Source organism: Vanessa tameamea, chromosome 11, assembly GCF_037043105.1.
Source record: "Vanessa tameamea isolate UH-Manoa-2023 chromosome 11, ilVanTame1 primary haplotype, whole genome shotgun sequence".
In the NCBI taxonomy this organism is placed as follows: domain Eukaryota; kingdom Metazoa; phylum Arthropoda; class Insecta; order Lepidoptera; family Nymphalidae; genus Vanessa; species Vanessa tameamea.
Window position 1 is genome coordinate 10592804 of NC_087319.1, and position 18151 is coordinate 10610954.

Here is an 18151-nt window from a genome sequence, read left to right on the forward strand (position 1 = left end):
GACGTACCGATAAGGATATCTTATCTACTAGGGTGGTCAACATTTTTGAAGATTATAAGAATATTCAGACTTATTGTAAGCTATACAAAGCTTAGTATAGCTTACCATAACTAATATTTTAAGGCAAAAAAACCTTTCTTTCTGTAAATGCCGATATAGCCGGAATTTACCAGAAATTAAGTGTGTTGATACAGAAATCATTCAAAAAAATGAACAAACAGTTTTGAATTCAAATCTTTATTTCTTAGACAGATACAAAAGTTTACAAAGTGGACATTAACGCCTGCACATATTTGCTATCCTTCTGTAACATTTGTTGCTTAAGTTTATTGATTTCGATTAACATTTCGTCATCCGAAGATATAGTATTATGTATTTCTTTGCACTTGTGCAAAAAATCTAATATTAATTTCTGTCCTTCAGTGTTATCCTCGGATTTGAAGGCCGATTCAACTTCAAAAAGGTTTGTTTCCAATTGCGCCTGTTTCTCTTCAGCGTACTAAAACAAAATGAAACAATGATATAAGAAAGCAATCATCATTTATACTTGGCCGTATCTCCGTATTCTGAGGTCGGCGCTGTGCGTACATAGCTTAAAAAATCTTAATAAAGTTTAGAAGAATTGGAATGAACTGTCATAGACTGTATATATATAGTTAGTGTTACATATATAGTTCGTCCTCTTTTCAACTTTAATAGGTTTATGTGACGTATACTTTTAAGATCTAATTTATTATGTCAACGTAGTGGGATCAAAAACTATAATATCTGTAGAGCTCAAATATGTCTAGTACAGTTTGCAAAATCATAAATCTTGTATAGATATCACATCGATCATTTAAATATTGATAGGTTGAATACCTGAATGATTGAGTCAGGAAGATCAGCCAGTTTGGCAACATGTAGTCCCAGCGATTGCGTTGCAGGTCCTGGAAGGATTTTATGGAGCAACACCAACTGTTGGTCCACAACGGAGGCTTCGGCGTGAGAATTCACTATCACATTCGGATGTAAGCTCGCAAGACGAGTCAACTCGTGATAGTGAGTCGCAAATAGACAAAAACATTTGATTTCCGTAGCCAGTTTTCTAGAAAAAAAATATAATATAGTCGGTCATGATTACTTTGGGTTAGGAGTAAAATCATGTATCCTATGGTAATGCTAATTGTAAAGAATTCATTCAACATTGTAATGCGTATTGTACAGTTAAGTGTAGACAAAACTACCTGCCGGGTAGCTGTTAGAGATATGCTTTTCGTAGCATTGTTGCTATTTGAGATTGATTGATATTCCGCATCACATTAAGTTTACAAATATACTAGATCAAATTTAAAAAAGTTAATATATTCAAGTAGACATTAAATTATATATAATTAAAAACTTAATTACAGATTTATTTCTATCAGAATGGCATCTTGTATATTTATTAAAGGCGTATTTATCGCGAGTTGGCAATGGCACTGATTTTGATCAGTTGGGCTTTGGTTTTTGGTTAGGATTTGTGCAAGTCCGTCTGGATAGGTACTACCCACCCATAAAGCAATACTTAGTATTATTGTGTTTCGGTTTGGACATAACATCTTAGCTCCCTAAGTTGGTGGCGCATTGGTGTTGTAAGGAATGGTTAATATTACAGCGCCAATGTCTATGGGCGGTGATGGCCACGTACCTTCGGTCCATGTTGCCGTGTGCCTATTAAATAAAAATAATCATCTTCATCAACAATGATGAGTTCCTTTGGTATTCTTTTATCAACTATATTTAATTTGAGTTACGTTTTTTTTCTTACTCTGCTATTGCCCAAGCTATTCCACAGCCCTCATAAGTGGACGTGCCTCGACCGAGTTCGTCGATGAGGACGAGGGAGTCTGGTGTTGCAGTCTGAAATATATTTTTTAAAGAATATTTAGTAATTATTTTACTCATTGAATAACTAATAATGGCATTTCCCGTGGAAATCAACCACACTAAATTTTTACACAGGACACATTCATATTTCCCCTTCCAACAGAATCAGGGGCAATCAGCTAATATCATATCGCTAGGTGACCGGCAAACCGATGTCATATTTTTGGTAATTATTTATATCTATAGTTCTGGTAACCACTGGAACGTACAGATAAGGGAATGAGTGACGAGCTACATTTGTACCAAATTAGAATCGGACACTGCGAGATATACGCCACGTACCATCTAATTTAGTCTAGGTACTGAGGAGCAAGTATAATTTTTGAATTCATGTAATATTCACACGACAGGGACTAAGAAAGGGCACCGACCCGGAGGATGGCGGCGGCCTCCAGCATCTCCACCATGAAGGTGCTGTGCGCGCGGCGCTCGCAGTCGGCGGCGCCGAGGCGCGCGGCCAGCGCGCGCAGCGGCGGCAGCGCGGCGCGCGCGGCCGGCACGGCGGCGCCCGCGTGCGCCAGCAGCGCCGCGCAGCCCGCCGCGCGCAGCCACGTCGACTTGCCGCCCATGTTGGCGCCCGTCACCACGTGCATCACGCACGAGTCTGCGCACACGGCAGGCGGTGTCATGTCATGTCAGAGCCAGCACGCGTCCGCACGCGTTCCTCTCGCTCGAGGACGCTCGGCGCCGCAATCTCTCGACGCAATTGTAGAGGCCAGGGATGCGAACCGCACGCCGTCGGAACCGATCCGAGGCCTCCGAGCACTTGGCAGGACCGTGCCAGAAGTGCGAACATATTCAGCGAAGGTTCGGAGTGGAGACCGCGTATCGGCAAGCGTAGTGGAGGACGCCCTTTGGCACGGTGGAGTGATGATGTCCGGAAGGTGGCTGAGAAGGGCCGAAGATTGGGCGCGCCTTTGTCACATTGGAAGGCCTATGTCCAGTAGTGGACTAATAGAGGCTGATTATGATGATGATGAGGATGATGATGATGATGATGATGGCTGTTCTATCTCCTTACAAAGTGCTGAGATATCAGCTATTGGCCGATAATTTGTCGGGTCAAATCGATTCCCATTTTTTGGGAACAGCTTGCAAATTAGCTTCTCTCAAAGCCAAGAAACTTATAAGAGCTAACAATTATTATTAGAAATTTGAACTTTATCTGAAGGTATTCTGAATGGGCAGGTGATTTTATATAAAAAATAGCATTTATATAAACAATTTAATCATTTGAACCATTAATTATAGGTATAATAAATGTTATGCCAACCGGTTATTTGAACTATAATTGGCCTATTTGTTTATAATAATATGAAATTTTAAAATTATTACATATACGATTTAAAATATTGCTTTGTTCCTTTTATAATAATAAAAAAAAAAACATTGTAATCAAATACCAAGCAAAATTATTACCAAAATTAGAACTGAACACATGTAGCCCGGATAGCTCAGTCGGTAGAGCATTGGACTTTTAATCCAAGGGTCCAGGGTTCAAGTCCCTGTTCGGGCGGTTTATTTTTATTACATAAAATATTTTGTAACTGATAATATAAATTATATTTTTTATAGTTTACTTGTGTTTGGAAATTTATGTTTCACAATTATTTAGAAATTTAAAGTTCTGTTTGGATTTTGTCGGTCTGATAAAAGACCACTGGGTGACGTCACTGACTTATTTTGTTTGTATTACTCTTTCATATTTTAATATTATATAGCCATATTAGATACCCAGTCGGGCTGGGTAGATCCCTCATACATCGATACATACCTACACTCTATTCCAATCATAACAGGAAAAAAGCCAAATAGACAACATTTGACAGCAAATTGACGCGATGTCATTGGTCGAGAGCTTGATATTAACAATGGATTTGCGAAAAAATGGCGTCTTGAACGTCGACGAAACTGTTATCGAAGTAAAATTCAAGTGGAAATATGTAATTACGCGTTATAAGTAATGTAGTATAAATAAAGATATATTATTCATAAACTCTAAGTAGTGCGCAATATAGCTGAGTGATTACCGAATCTTTTTTCATACTTCTATTGGAATAGACTAAAGATACATCATACATTCTAAAACCCATAAGTAGTTCTGTCTTGAGTTAACCAGTGTAAAACTACGAGGACGTATCTCAGTTTCCAAGATTAGTAGCGTATAATTGGTGACAGGAATAGTTAAACCGCCAATTAATCTTTTTATAAATAAACAAATATAATAAATAATTTCAATTTTTTGTGTTTTGTTAAAATGCATATTAACAAAGCCAAGTGTTGTCTACTTTAATTTTGTGTCGAAGCTGTTTCAAGGTAGGATGATCCATCTTGAACTTGCAATAACTATTTTTCGATAAATTATTTATAGACTTTTTTTTCTTCAAATAAATGTAACAACAACTTTATCATATTATCAAAATAAAAATACCATAGAATCGAAGATTTTAAACTTCTCAATGCACAATCACTTAGTAGTTTATTTATTTAAATATAATATAATTGTTATTTCGGAGTAACTTCCTTTATATTAGTAAAAGTCAGAACCAGAGACCATACGAAAATAATTTTGATCTGCAATAGTTCGTATTTTTTGAAAACATAGACCGAGACGTTCGGTCGGTTCTAAGTCACTAGACTGAAGCGATTTTAAAAAACTTTTGTCAGCCAAAAGTAGAGAGTCTACTCCAAGTTTGTACCTAATGAAAGTCATAGGAGTCCCGAGTCTGACGGCGGCTCGTCCGGCTCACCTCGGCGGAAGACGACGTCGTTGGGGATGAAGGAGACGCCCTCCTGCACCTCGAGGCACGGGTGGCGCAGGCCGAGCAGCAGCAGCTCGTGCGGCGCGCGCGAGAGGGCGGGGCGGCAGTAGGGCGCCGGCGCCGCGCGGGCCGCCAGCGCGAAGGCCAGCAGCACGTCGGCGCGCGACAGCTGCAGCGACAGCCCGCGCAGGCACTCCGCGTAGCCGCCTGCCGACACTCGGTTACGTCATCATTTATATTTATACATTGAACGATACGTCATATGATCTGTGATTATGATGTTTAATTAAAACCATCTCAAAAACACACCGCTAAATATTTTAACACTATATTCAGCGGTTTTTAAATGATGCCCGATTTATTAATACGTTAAGTTATATAAATTAACATTAGCCGTTATTATCCGAGCGTACCTTTCGAATACTACTTTTTGGTTCCTTTAAACAGACAGTAATCATTATTTGATGTTTCATTCCATAACTCCATTATAGCATTACGCGTTAACACACGATCGCTATCGTCTCAAGCTCAATCTTTCGAAAAAAAAAATTAAGAACTTATTAATAACTTAAATTCCAATTTAAAAGAAGAAATCTTAAAAACTGTATATAGTATGAGTTTAAAAATGGTTATTTACTAACGAAAGTTGAAAATAATAATGAATTTATTCAAAAATCCATAAATAAAAATGCATTTTTTAAACGGTCACGTGGTCACGTGACACAAAACGCTCCTGATTTGTCGGGCTTCTCGTTTGCCTACTGTGTGTGGATTATATGTGCCACAGATTACAATACAGGCAAGTGACGTCAACGACCCCATTGCAGCGCCATATTGTCAAAGTAGCGTTTTCGCGCGCTATTTAAATATGGAATTTTTAATTTGATATTTTTCAGCAAATATGTACTACAATTAAAAAAAACAACTTTTACTGGGTTCCGTAACCTCTACTAAATAATATAAAATGGATTTTAAAAACCAGTCAAATAGCCTATTGTAGAATCACTGATTTCCGACACTCACTAGCGATACCGATGATTTCCGTAACGACTTTGTCCTGTTCCTTTTCGTAGGCACTCTTTGTTTGCAAGTATTCTTCGGTGATACTTTCTAACGCGCTGTTTTTAAATCTGACTCCACTTTTAACAGCGTCGATTATCGTGTACTTTTTATTCCCACGAAGGCCGTGTTCTTCTTTTAAGGTTACTCTGAAAATGCAGGTATAGTAACAATTAACGTTTCGTTTGGATTTATTTTTTATGGAATTAATAAGCGAACTGGCAAATGGATCAATTGATGGTGAGTGGTCACCATCGCACATAGACATGTGCCGTAAGAAATATATAGAGGATGGTACCAACCCAGATGGGCTTGCACAAAGTCCTACCACCAAGCATCTAGATAAATCTATATTTACTGTAATTTAGTATCGCTTTAAGTCCTTGAGGTAGGTACATTTATCAATAAATCTGTTATGACTAGAAAGAAACTCGCACCTGCGGTTGGTGTGGGTGTGAAGGGGGTAAATAAATATATATTATAAATGTGAAAATAGCTCTATCTGTCAGTCTGTTGCTCTTTCACAGTGAAACCACTGAACCGAATTTGATGATATATGATAAAATGTAAGCCCGAACTCCAAGGACAAGGCTACTTTTTTATGACTAACCCCTAAATAAAGTCATGTTCATAAAGAGTTAAAAGAAAATCCAAGTACCTAAAGTTAAAACCATTTTGCGGGTTGCTTTCAAGTTTAATAGTTTTCCCAGCATCCAAACCCAATTCTCTCGCAGCTTTGTTGAGTTCCTTCTCGGCAGATGACTGTAATATCTCAAGCTGATCTGCTAAGCTCTGTAACTGTTCATCAAACGATGGCTTCACTAGATAATCTCCTGAAAAAGGAAATTTATTATTATTTTCCACTTTACTTTATGTATATTCATACATTTGCTAAAATAACAGACTATAAATGTCACATAGAGAAGGGATGGAGCTTACATTGACAATCAATAAGTTTACATTACATTCAATGTGTTAGCGCTCGGAGTTAAAATTAAATCGAATTAAAATAGTATGCGCTTTACTTGAGAGATGGTTCCTATCGTTGTAGTCGTTCCTATTTGATATATTGCGTAGAAGGACCATTATATTAGTGAGTCACAAAGGAACACAACATAATTATACTTTATTTCAATCTAAGAAGAAGTCAAGATAAATAAACCAAAGATTAACATATTCCATGCGATTTGCTTATAGATCTGATTTACAATCAGTTCTCGATTAATATAATTATTTATAATACAACACCTATTAACTATTAAAAACCATTATAATTTTACTTCCAAAGTCGCGATAACAATTTCACCGACATTCATAAATCTATTTCTTTGTGAATCCCTAAATAAATATATGAAATGAATAATATTTGCAATGAAAATTCTTCAATTGTTAATTTATATATATATAACGTTTAGCAGAAAATAAGGGAAGAGGTGCATTTTTGGTATATATCACCTCTTTCGACGGCGTCCATGTCGACTGTAGCCTCGATCATCTGTTGATACTTTTCAAGGTCATTGTTAAGTTCCGCTATCGGCTCCGCCAGGGACGAGTGTAAGGTTGCGTCATTCGCCTCCGCCAAGCATTGTAGCAAGGCCGGCAGTCTATTTATGGCCTGAAAATTAAAATATTAGATACACTTAAAAACTTATTGTATTTGAGTCGAATTGTTAGATAATGTTAACCTTTGGTCATACTATATTTTCTCTCTCAAACAAAAACGGGATAGAGGATATAATTACACTTTTATTATTAAAGTAATATACAAATAAAAAAAACATTACTGTATAGGAAGAGTTGATTGTCTAAAAAGCGTACTATATGTAACGCACTATCATCAACTAGATTTAATTTAATTCCGTTGGCCCTTTCCCCCTTTTTGTTATTGGATGCCCACCGAAGCTAGTGTTTTATAAAATCTTTTGTTCTTACTAACTATCAATGCACACCCTAGACGACGGACTCTATAAAGTTGAAATTTGTAACATATGTTTATTTTTATGAACACTTCCGCTAAGAAAGTCAAGAAGAAGCCGGGACATGCAGCTAGGAACAAAAAAATAAAGGAAATATTCCTTTAGTCACTCATACTCATAATTTGTTAAGGGGTGGTACGATCAAATCGATATTAAAAAAATATAATTACTTGATAAATTCGGTAACAGTCTTGTAAGTTAGCTTTCTTCCTCGTCAGTCGTCTCGCCAGGGCTTGCAAGTCCGGTATCCTCCTCAGGTGATCCTCGTGCAGTTGTTGACGGAGCTGTGTGTTATTCATTAGTAGTTCTACAATATCCTGTCTTTCATTTATCAGGTTTATATCCCGAAGAGGTTGACGAAGCCATTGAGCTAATAGCCTAAAAAATAATTTTTTTTTTTTAAACATAACAATAGATAACAGATTTTACACTATACTTATACAATTTCATTTAAAGTATAACTGTAAATCTTTTTCCAATTGAAACTCCTCACAATAATTCACAACACTTACTTCCGTTAAATATAAAATTAATTATATACTTCCTGTAAACAGGATATAAAACATATCGCAAAAAAAGTACCAGTGTGTGCACTTGGCGGTAGAATGATGAGTCGGTACTCAGACGGGTTCACCACCAAGTAAATTATTTAACTAAATAATTCTGATATAAATAACTTGCAATATTTGAATTATTTACTAAATTCTCTCACCGTTTCCCATGCTGTGTTCTGCACCTATCTAGAAGTCCATATAAGCTTCTAGAAGGAGCGTGGTTCGTGTCCCCCAGTTCGGGAAATACGTTGAGAGCTTTCAGAGCCGCCGCGTCCATGTGGAGGAAGCAGTCTGGTTGAATTGTTGTTAGTTGAAATCTGAAATATTGTCAATACCAACTGTTACATACATATCTATGCAGATACATATTATTTAGAATAACAATATATGGAACTGTAATTTCTTAGTATAAATATTTCAAGTGATATAATTACAAGGTCACATTTGGTGAAGGTGAAGTCTTTCTACTGTATCGTAAGGAGGGATTAAGATAGACAACCTTAGATTTACGTATTAGAAAGTCGCATGGAGACTTTTTAATACCTTTGACACACTATGCACTACAAACAGTTTTTGATTAATATATCTTTATTACAATCAAAATGTTTCTCTGAAAGAAAGAAAATGATTGGAATTTGCTTCAATGCAACATGCATTGCAGTTGATGACAATGATGATGATATTTTTCTGATTTTGTTTTGCGCCCGTTTAAATTAGAAGAAACAATACGTCTACTGGTGACAAGTACGGGTATTTTTTTATGGGTTTAAATTTTATTCATATTTTATTTTCTTATAATAATGTATTAAGTTGTTTTGTTTTTGTTGTTAAAACCTTAAATTATTCCACGACTTTTACATCTTAAAAGCAAATTAAGAACATGAAGATTCGGCAGTGCTTGCTCGGGTATAAACTCGCAATTTTCCGATTGAGAAAGCATTATAATAAATTATTGAAGTTGGTTAACATTTTACAATCAATATTTTTAAATATATATATGTAATATAAATTGCATTATTTATTGAAAGCAGTAATGATACGACTGCAATTTATTTATGAAATATAGGTCGCCTCGAGAGGTTATTATATAACATTATATACAAGTCGATATATAGGTCAATTGGTATTTAAACATCTGCCGTTATCTAAAAAATATTTTAATATATAAAAAACTTTGCTCTTTAATTTTCTTTTAGTATTCAATATGATCACGTGTCACCATGGATCATGGATGGATCATGGATGTTCTAACTTATAATGTTGTTTAGAGTCTGTTAGCTTCCGTTTACTAAAGATATGGGAAAATCTAAGACTGCCTAGTGAACAACATGTTAACATGACCCTATATAATTATATTTATAATATTTTATTAAGTAATAAGTTGCAGAAAAAACCTCGTTGGTTTTATTGTTTGTATCTTTATTGGCTGTTTTCAATCAATCAAAGAGAACATTAAAAAAAAAATGTCAATAAAAAGTAAAAACGGTATTCCGCCATTTTTCTACTGCTTTCCTGTCCACTAAATGTAGTGAACATAGCGAAAAAATTGAGACGTACGATACATTTTGAAATTTGATTTCTAAAATGGGTAAAATGTGACTGAAGCCCCGAAAAATTTATGACATTTATGGACTGATGCAGTATCAGTAAGAGTGGCTCAAAATTAGCTCAAGTCTTTTCAGTCTGGGAATTTTGATGTCAAAAACGAAGCTTTGGTTGACGTGTTGTAGATATAATCGAATTATTGAATAATTCAATTCTAACAGTGTTACATACATACATGCCGAACCGATAACCTCCTTTTTTGAAGTCGGTTAAAAAGTGATGCAAAATTGACATACTCGATGAAGTAGTTTTTTGATCAAAGTCCCAAAATTTCTACAACAATTTGATTATGTAACATCCTACAAAATTGCAACAAGCTATCGAACAAAATGAAACATACATACATATATACTATTTATATTTTCAAATAGAAATAAACAAGCCCAAAAAATAACTTTATTTTGTATATAAAATAGGAAAAGACTTTTCCCCAACCCGATTATAGTCGTCGCCTTAAATCCGAATAGTCTTTATGAGTAATTTAAGAATTCCTATTCGTATTTATAACTCATTGCGTCAATTATACAAGGTGAAAGATTATATGGACCCAAATAAATGATAAAACAAGCATATTAGTTGGCAGCGATAAAAATGACACAACGTTTTATAGAATTAAACTTTGCTAATAAATAAAGGTCTGTTTTTGCAATGCTCAAATGAAAGAAACTACTAAGCCAATACGAATAAAACTGAAAGCAAGAGACCAGCCAACTATGCAGGAGATATTATGGTACACATGTGTGTCCACTCTCTAATCCGATTGGACGACCAGCGCAGGACCAAAGGCTTCACCTGCTTTGCGAGGCACACGTTTCCAACTGCCAGCCTTCGGGCTCACTGAGATATTTCTACGGAAAAACTCCTTAACTTTTAAAACCAGGACCTCAGAATCTGCGGCCTTATACCTATACTATGGAGTCAGTCAAAACTAAGATACGTGTGAGTAAATCCAATGTAAATAATTACCTGCCGAAATTAGTATTATCATCCAACAATGACGTATATTTTATAGTAGCTGCCAAACTCGTCATGGCGACTTCTTTGCTCATTTCCGGAAAAGCGTTGGCGTCCTGCTGTTGTCCGTCTTTGAACTTAAGCAATCTATTCAAGTCTTGATTCAGCCCTTCCGTGGAAAAATTCGTCTTTTTAACCGCAGTTACGGTCACATTCGCTCTTTCCATGACTTTCTTTAGGTATTTATACTGAAAGGACAAAATTATGATTAATGTAATTTATCTTGAACTACAAATCAAAAACCTGATCATTTTCCAGATGAGTGGTAGTTAATAAAAATTGCAATAACAACATTATAGGAAAAATAGAATGATCGAACACAGATAAAACATCCTTCGTGTTAGTAATCTTTATATATACAATATTTTTCTTTGTGGTTCAATGACCTGGAAACTACTGAACCAACCGACGCGAAGCATCCGTAGATATATAGGCTTCTAGGCTATATAAGCCTCTAACGTTATGAATTCGGTTGATCTTTTCCACTTTTTTAATTTTAAGCAAAGTAACAGCTTATTAATAATATAAACCATGTAACTATTATTGAAACACTGAAATTGGTATATTCGAATAAAACCTTGTCTTCTAAACGTTGTAAAAAGGAAATTCTCAAGGACAGGACAATAATTGTGAACTTCACAGCATGTGACAATGCCATTCTGATAAGTAATCTAGAGCATATTTAATTATTGATCAATCTACGGGCCTATACGGTCAGATTGACAGTGGAATGTCTCCATTTTGAATTATGTCAATGCCAATCTGAAACGAGAGAAGAGAGATTAGGTGCAGGACTATCATGCGAGTCGTATTGTACCATGACTCCGGACCTATAAACTTCTTCCTGCTATTGAGAATTTCGAAATAGAAAAACCCAATAAGTCTTACTGGCCCAACCTGTTATTCGAAATCGGGACGTCATGAATTTCAACCAATAGATCAATGTCACATTAACTGTTTAGGCTAACAAAATACACTAGAAGGCAATCTCGTAGGATATTCAATGAAATACTTACATCCTCATTATCGGTGGGTAAAACCAAGCACTCTGAAGGTGCCATTTGAACGGTGATGGTCTCGAGCTCTGTCAACAGATCGTCGTCTGTGAACTCCGACACGGACATCGCATACTCCCCCGGAGTGACGCACGCGACGCCCAGCAGCCGGCCCTGGAAGCATTCGTCGTATACGTGTGAGGCAAACCATTACACATACAAAGGCTTTTCCTTCATTAGTTATTTTCGTCGAATAATATAATATATAATATAATCTTTGGATATTTCAAGTAATGTTTTTAATTCACAGAAAAAAAACCCCAATTTATACTTTATCCCAAAAACCCAAACAGATGAGAAAAACCAAATAAACAATATTTGATAGCAAATTGACGCGATAACATTAACAAGCTTGATTATTATATTTAAGATATTCACTATGGATTTGCGATTTAAAAAATGGCGCCGTGAACGTCGTCGAAACTGTTATCGGAACTTTGGAAGTAAAATTCAAGTGAATACGAGAAGTTAATTGTAATAGTATTGTATTATGAATAAAGATATATTATTTATAAGCTCTTAGTAGTGCACGATACAGCTGAGTTATTATGAAATCGCATGAAATACGTAAATCTTAGGTTTGTTTATCTTTATTCCTACTTCGATGGGAATGGGCTATATTTTTTACTTTACATATAGAGCTATCATATATCAAGTTTATATGTATTTTTAGATACTGCGTATGTAGCTAAAGCAATTGCAGTATCCCGATTTTTTACCTATATTTGTTTGCACATTTTTAAGAGATCGCTTAAAGCAAAATTACGCCTCTGTACACTCTAAAGTAAATAAATTGACGTGTATTTAACTTTCCTCTTATGTATTGTTATGTGCAATAAAGACCTTCTTCCTTCTCATTTGTAATATTATTCTAATTTTTTGTGTATCTGTTATAAGTTTAGCGGTATTTGCTTGGAAGGCGATCGGAACGTCAGTTTTAACTTTAACATTGTCATTACATTAGCGGCCTGTAAATTTCCCACTGCTGGGCTACGGCCTCCTCTCCCTCTGAGAAGGTTTGGAGCATATTCCACCACGCTGCTCCAATGCGGGTTGGTGGAATACACATGTGGCTGAATTTCGTTGAAATTAGACACATGCAAGTTTCCTCACGATGTTTTCCTTCACCGCCGAGCACGAGATGAATTATAAACACAAATTAGGCACATGAAAATTCAGTGGCGCCTGCCTGGGTTTGAACCCGAAACCATCGGTTGATTAATTCATAATCAAAAATGTGTAACATATAAACACTATATAGCTAATCTTCATCTTGAAACCAAATGAAAAAAAAAAAACAGAACGATAATATTTTTTAAAATATAAATATTATTTAGATTATAATTTATTCATAGAATTAAATAAAATGTGAATCGTACACATCGTAGTATCGTACAGTTAGCAATATTTTTTTTTCTCAGAAACTCAGAGCAATATTTACTCACCAAAGACAAAACATTCGATGAGGTCACGAACGAATACTCGATAATACATTTGCGGTCAAGTATCACATTATTTATATAAAGCCGACGCAGGAAGGTCGCGGGTTCTAATCCACAAATTTATTTTTATATTTAGCATATTATATTTAAATTCGACTAGTGTTCGATAGACGATAAAATAGTACTAACGCACGTCTTTATTGAATTCAAATATCTCATGCGTACCGTCCAACCCCACGAGAGTATTTTAGTGCAATGAGCGCCTCCGCCTCTGTCCGCATGTTTGGGGAGCGATCATAGAATTTTAGTATAAAAGTAGGTTCAAAGTTGCTTCATACCGACACGCTACTCGACGACCTCCGTGGTCGAGTAGTGTGTATACCGGCTTTCATGGGTACGCCACTCGGAGGTCCCGGGTTTGATTCCCGGCCGAGTCGATGTAGAAAAAGATCATTAGTTTTCTATATTGTCTTGGGTCTGGGTGTTGGTGGTACCGTCGTTACTTCTGATTTCCATAACGCAAGTGCTTTAGCTACTTACATTGGGATCAGAGTAATGTATGTGATGTTGTCCAATATTTATTTATACCAATTTATACCAAATTTCATCGAATTCGGTACAGTGGTATAGCCATGAAAGTGTACAAACGAACAAACATTTCTTTGCGTTGCATTTATAATATTAGTGTAGATATTTATGATATAATTTCAATATACCTGTGGTGCTATTACGGTTATAGCATAGCAACTGTTGCTATCAAATATTTGTTGCGGATTGATGTCGTATCCAACCCGCATTGGAGCAATTCCACCAACCCGCATTGGAGCAACGTGGTGGAATATGCTCCATACCTTCTCCTCAACGGGAGAGGAGGCCTTAGCCCAGCAGTGGGAAATTTACAGGCTGATTATTATGATGTCGTATCAAATGAAATAAAAAAAATATATAAATCAGTATCTTGGAACTATACAGTAGCATAATATTCCATAGTACTGATTTATCGACGGCAACGTTTATCAATCCGCAACGAATGTTTGATAGCAACAGTTGCTATGCTCTAACCGCAACAGAACCACTGCTCCACTGTGAATCGGAGATAGAGATACATTCAGTTCGTCGCGATATTTTCCTTCACGGAACACCGAATTCGAGACCGCATTACGGTTAAGATTTAAGACCTATCCACAAACAGGAACTGCTCATTACTCATTTTTAAATTAGACAAAATTGAAACGTAAAAACAGTTAATATAATAATATTCAGTAAATCCACCGCTGGGCTAATTCAACGAGGAGAGGAGCGTGCATCTGGCACATGCAGGTTTCCTAACGGTGTTTTCCTTCACCACGATTATAAACACAAAACACAGCACGTGGAAATACAGCGGTGTTTGCGTAAGATTGAACACGCAATCATCTGTCAATAAATCCAGGCTGAAGGCTAAATTGACAACCGTATTCAATTGTTTCAGTTCGAATATTTATATTGAAGACATATAACATATATTTGACCTCCAATATTTAATTCTATATAAAGATAACCGCTCAACATTATTCAACGTTAACGACCTTCTGATAAAGATCACAATAATATTATTATATGTAATTCATTCAAGAAATTATTTATATATAATATTTTGTATTATAACGTGACGAGCGAATACGTGGAAGCTTCGTCTATGAAAATCATAAGTTATATCATGAATACGAACGTCAGTTTGTTTGTTAAGCGTTAACTATTCGATGACACGTGTCCTGAAGAGGAAAACAATCGCATTTTAATCTCCATCGTAATACGTGGAGTTAAACTTATGATTCTAATTAATTTTATTGAATTATTACAGAATACAAATGACTTGTTTTTTTAATGTTATAGATGACTATTATGGGCTTATATACTAATCTACTAAAAAGATTTTATTAAAAATGATTTTTATGTTCTTCTGATGGCGTTTCTAAACAAATGAATAAGCAGATAATCATGAAATTATAAATAAAAAAAAAATAACAAATGAAATTAATACAATTGTTATAATTCAAAATATTAAAAAAAATATATCAAAGTTCTATGGCAACGAACAATAGCACACTTATTAGAAACATAATAAAATAAACGAAATGATGAAACGATTTCATTATTTCAAGTAGATCATAATAACCCCCAATTATAAACTACTTAATTTTTATGAAATAATTAATTTTAAAACCATAAATATGAATACGTACTTTAGTCACAGTGTCAGTTTTTATGTTAACAGCCATTAAACAAGGAGCCTGTTCCTCCGAGGAGCCGAGGCCGTCGCCTAGGATTTCCTCCAGTTGAGAGAAATACCCCGGCGAGCCTTTGTATTTGACCGTCCACTCGCACGCTCTGACGGAACCCTCTGCGACGTATATTTCCACTCGGTATCGACGCACCTGGAAAAATTACATCAGTCCTTATCATTTAGCTTAACAGCAAAAAGGCGTCCATTTCAATTTTGACTTACAACTGTACTCAGATCAATTAACTTTAATTAATTATGTATTTTTGCAAAATGATTTTTAAAACAATAATAACTTCATTCAGGTTCGGTTCGGTATATTAATGAAACTGTAAATCTCCAACGTATCATCAGAGTAGAGCTTAAGAGATCGTTTCAAAAAATGTTTCGTAGAGTGGCATTTTCGTATCCGAGGAAAGCTGTTAAGTCAATGGACATGAATACATTGACAAATTGTCGATTTAATTTATTTATTTAACCTTTTGGAAACATACGGTACTGTAAACAATATAAATAAATTACCTTAAGCGAAATCAGTTCCCATACAAAAATATATATGTATATGCACTACAATTCTTTTAGTTTTTTATTAATTATATGTAAACGATACTTGAGTAAGATAGCTATTCGTAATACTTACCTGATGGGAATTTATTAAAAAAAATATTCAATTAGTATTTTTTTCGCAAGTTACTGTTTTTTTCAGGTTCGACATGATGTTTCACGAGAAAAGTTTTTGAATTATTTTTATGTGTTTTTACGTTCAGAATTTATCTTCATTAATTTAAGAGATTGAAAAAAAAACGATCGTAATGCACTTTCTGGTGCTTTGCATGAGTCGTGCAAAATCTATAAATTATTGTTAATGTACTAATACATATTTGTTTAATACCAGAGTCGTGTACCCTCAAATATATGCGATTTTTTTTTAATTATGTAACATATATATTATCCCGTGATTACATACCCGTGATACCTTTCGACTTACGGCCACATTGACCGGATTGGTCAAATGATAACCGAGAGCACAAAATATATTATAAAGTATGAGCGCATGCGCAGTATATACCATATTTGTGATTTTATAAATTTTAAATTACATTTAACTTACCAGTAGTAACTTTCTTATGAGTATTTCAAAATTTCCTTTAGATAAGACAAGATAATCAAGTTTATTCGGTTCAATTCCCATCTTCTTAATATTCGAATTCGTCGAGAAGACCTCGACAGCGGCCGTGGTCGCATCGACTCCATGGACACTGTAGTAATCGTTACGATCGAATATTCTCACTGTTGTTGGAGGTTTCTGAAATATTTAGATGAGATTTGAAATTTCAATGTAAATGATTGAATTAAATGATGCCAGGCATTGCAATACCTCCTAAACCAATTATCTGAGACGCGTGATTACTGGACGTCGACGATACTATGCCAAAAACAAAAGACGATCAAAACATCTGACAAATGTAGGATTTATAATTTAAATGAACGATTCCTCAGAATTATTTCGCCATCTAGCACTAGATGATTTGGATGGTCTCGAAGCCACAGATTTTAATTAAGACGTTTTAAGCCACTGAATTTTCGACTCAGATCTTGTTTGATGATCGTATATATTTCGATATATTCACCCACAAAGGCGTTACATTAATTAATTTTTAATGAAATGAACTTCAAAAATATAATCTCATTTGTATTTTTTTTGCTGTCTTTACTCTTAGCCGTCTCACGCACACGACGACATCTTCTAAGTAAGAGTGTCACTCACCCACACTAATGCACGCCGATAATAAAACGTAACATCGAAGGTGTGCGCCTTCGTGAGTGAATAGATTTAAAAATGGTTAAAAATGGTTAACCCACTCAAAAAGGCTTGCACAAAACATGGTTTGGTAAAGTAAAAAAAAATAATAAAAATTTCAGTATACTAAATTTATAATTAGGAGAACAAAGCAACAAGCTAGTTTTTCAAAAAATATTTAATTTAAACTAATCAGAAAATGACATCACAAATTATTTATAATTAATAAAATAACATCGTCTTCGTATCAGTTTAAGGATGAAATCAGCTTCATAAAACAACAGTATTAGGAAATAACAATGTTTTGTCCTTAAACTTATATTGACTCATTGTTTTGTTACTAAAGTTTCTCGAAGTTTCGGTTGTTAATATTTTTATAACGGATACTGATAAGTGATACATTTACTCTCTTTTAAACAACGATTATGTAATTTTGATTGTGTGTGAATAACATTTTTCGTATAATTAATCAATTTGAATATTTTATTTATTATTGGTTTAGGGTCTAAAGGAATGTCAAGTAACCGACTGAAAAATATTTGGACGAAGTCCCTGTTTAATCTTCGGGTGCCAGAAGTAGGTTTGGAGCTTATTCCGCTAAACTGGTCGAGTTCTGTTCAGACCGGTGCATATATATGAGGCCGAATTACATCCGATGAACAGTTCCTTCGTGATATATTTATAAGCCATAACGTAGGTAGTGGATTGCCGT

The 18151-nt window shown here is 35.2% G+C and overlaps 2 protein-coding genes and 1 non-coding gene across 3 annotated transcripts in view; 2 read left to right on the plus strand and 1 right to left on the minus strand.

Annotated features, from left to right (window-relative positions):
* Nucleotides 1–18151, plus strand: part of LOC113396173 (protein PF3D7_1417600-like) — a 580968-nt gene that overhangs the window by 556223 nt on the left and 6594 nt on the right. The window lies entirely within an intron of this gene.
* LOC113396172 (DNA mismatch repair protein Msh2) lies at nucleotides 222–16939 on the minus strand. The gene is made up of 14 exons (XM_064216191.1): nucleotides 16750–16939; nucleotides 15601–15792; nucleotides 11895–12047; nucleotides 10831–11066; nucleotides 8418–8576; nucleotides 7876–8083; nucleotides 7185–7344; nucleotides 6388–6562; nucleotides 5694–5878; nucleotides 4659–4877; nucleotides 2280–2512; nucleotides 1790–1881; nucleotides 862–1087; nucleotides 222–499 (listed from the first exon to the last, which is right to left on the minus strand). Exons 1-14 carry the CDS (start codon nucleotides 16828–16830, stop codon nucleotides 263–265), a joined length of 2556 nt encoding a protein of 851 aa, XP_064072261.1. The 5' UTR covers nucleotides 16831–16939; the 3' UTR covers nucleotides 222–262.
* Trnak-uuu (transfer RNA lysine (anticodon UUU)) lies at nucleotides 3352–3424 on the plus strand. The gene has a single exon. It is a non-coding gene; the product is annotated as a tRNA-Lys (tRNA).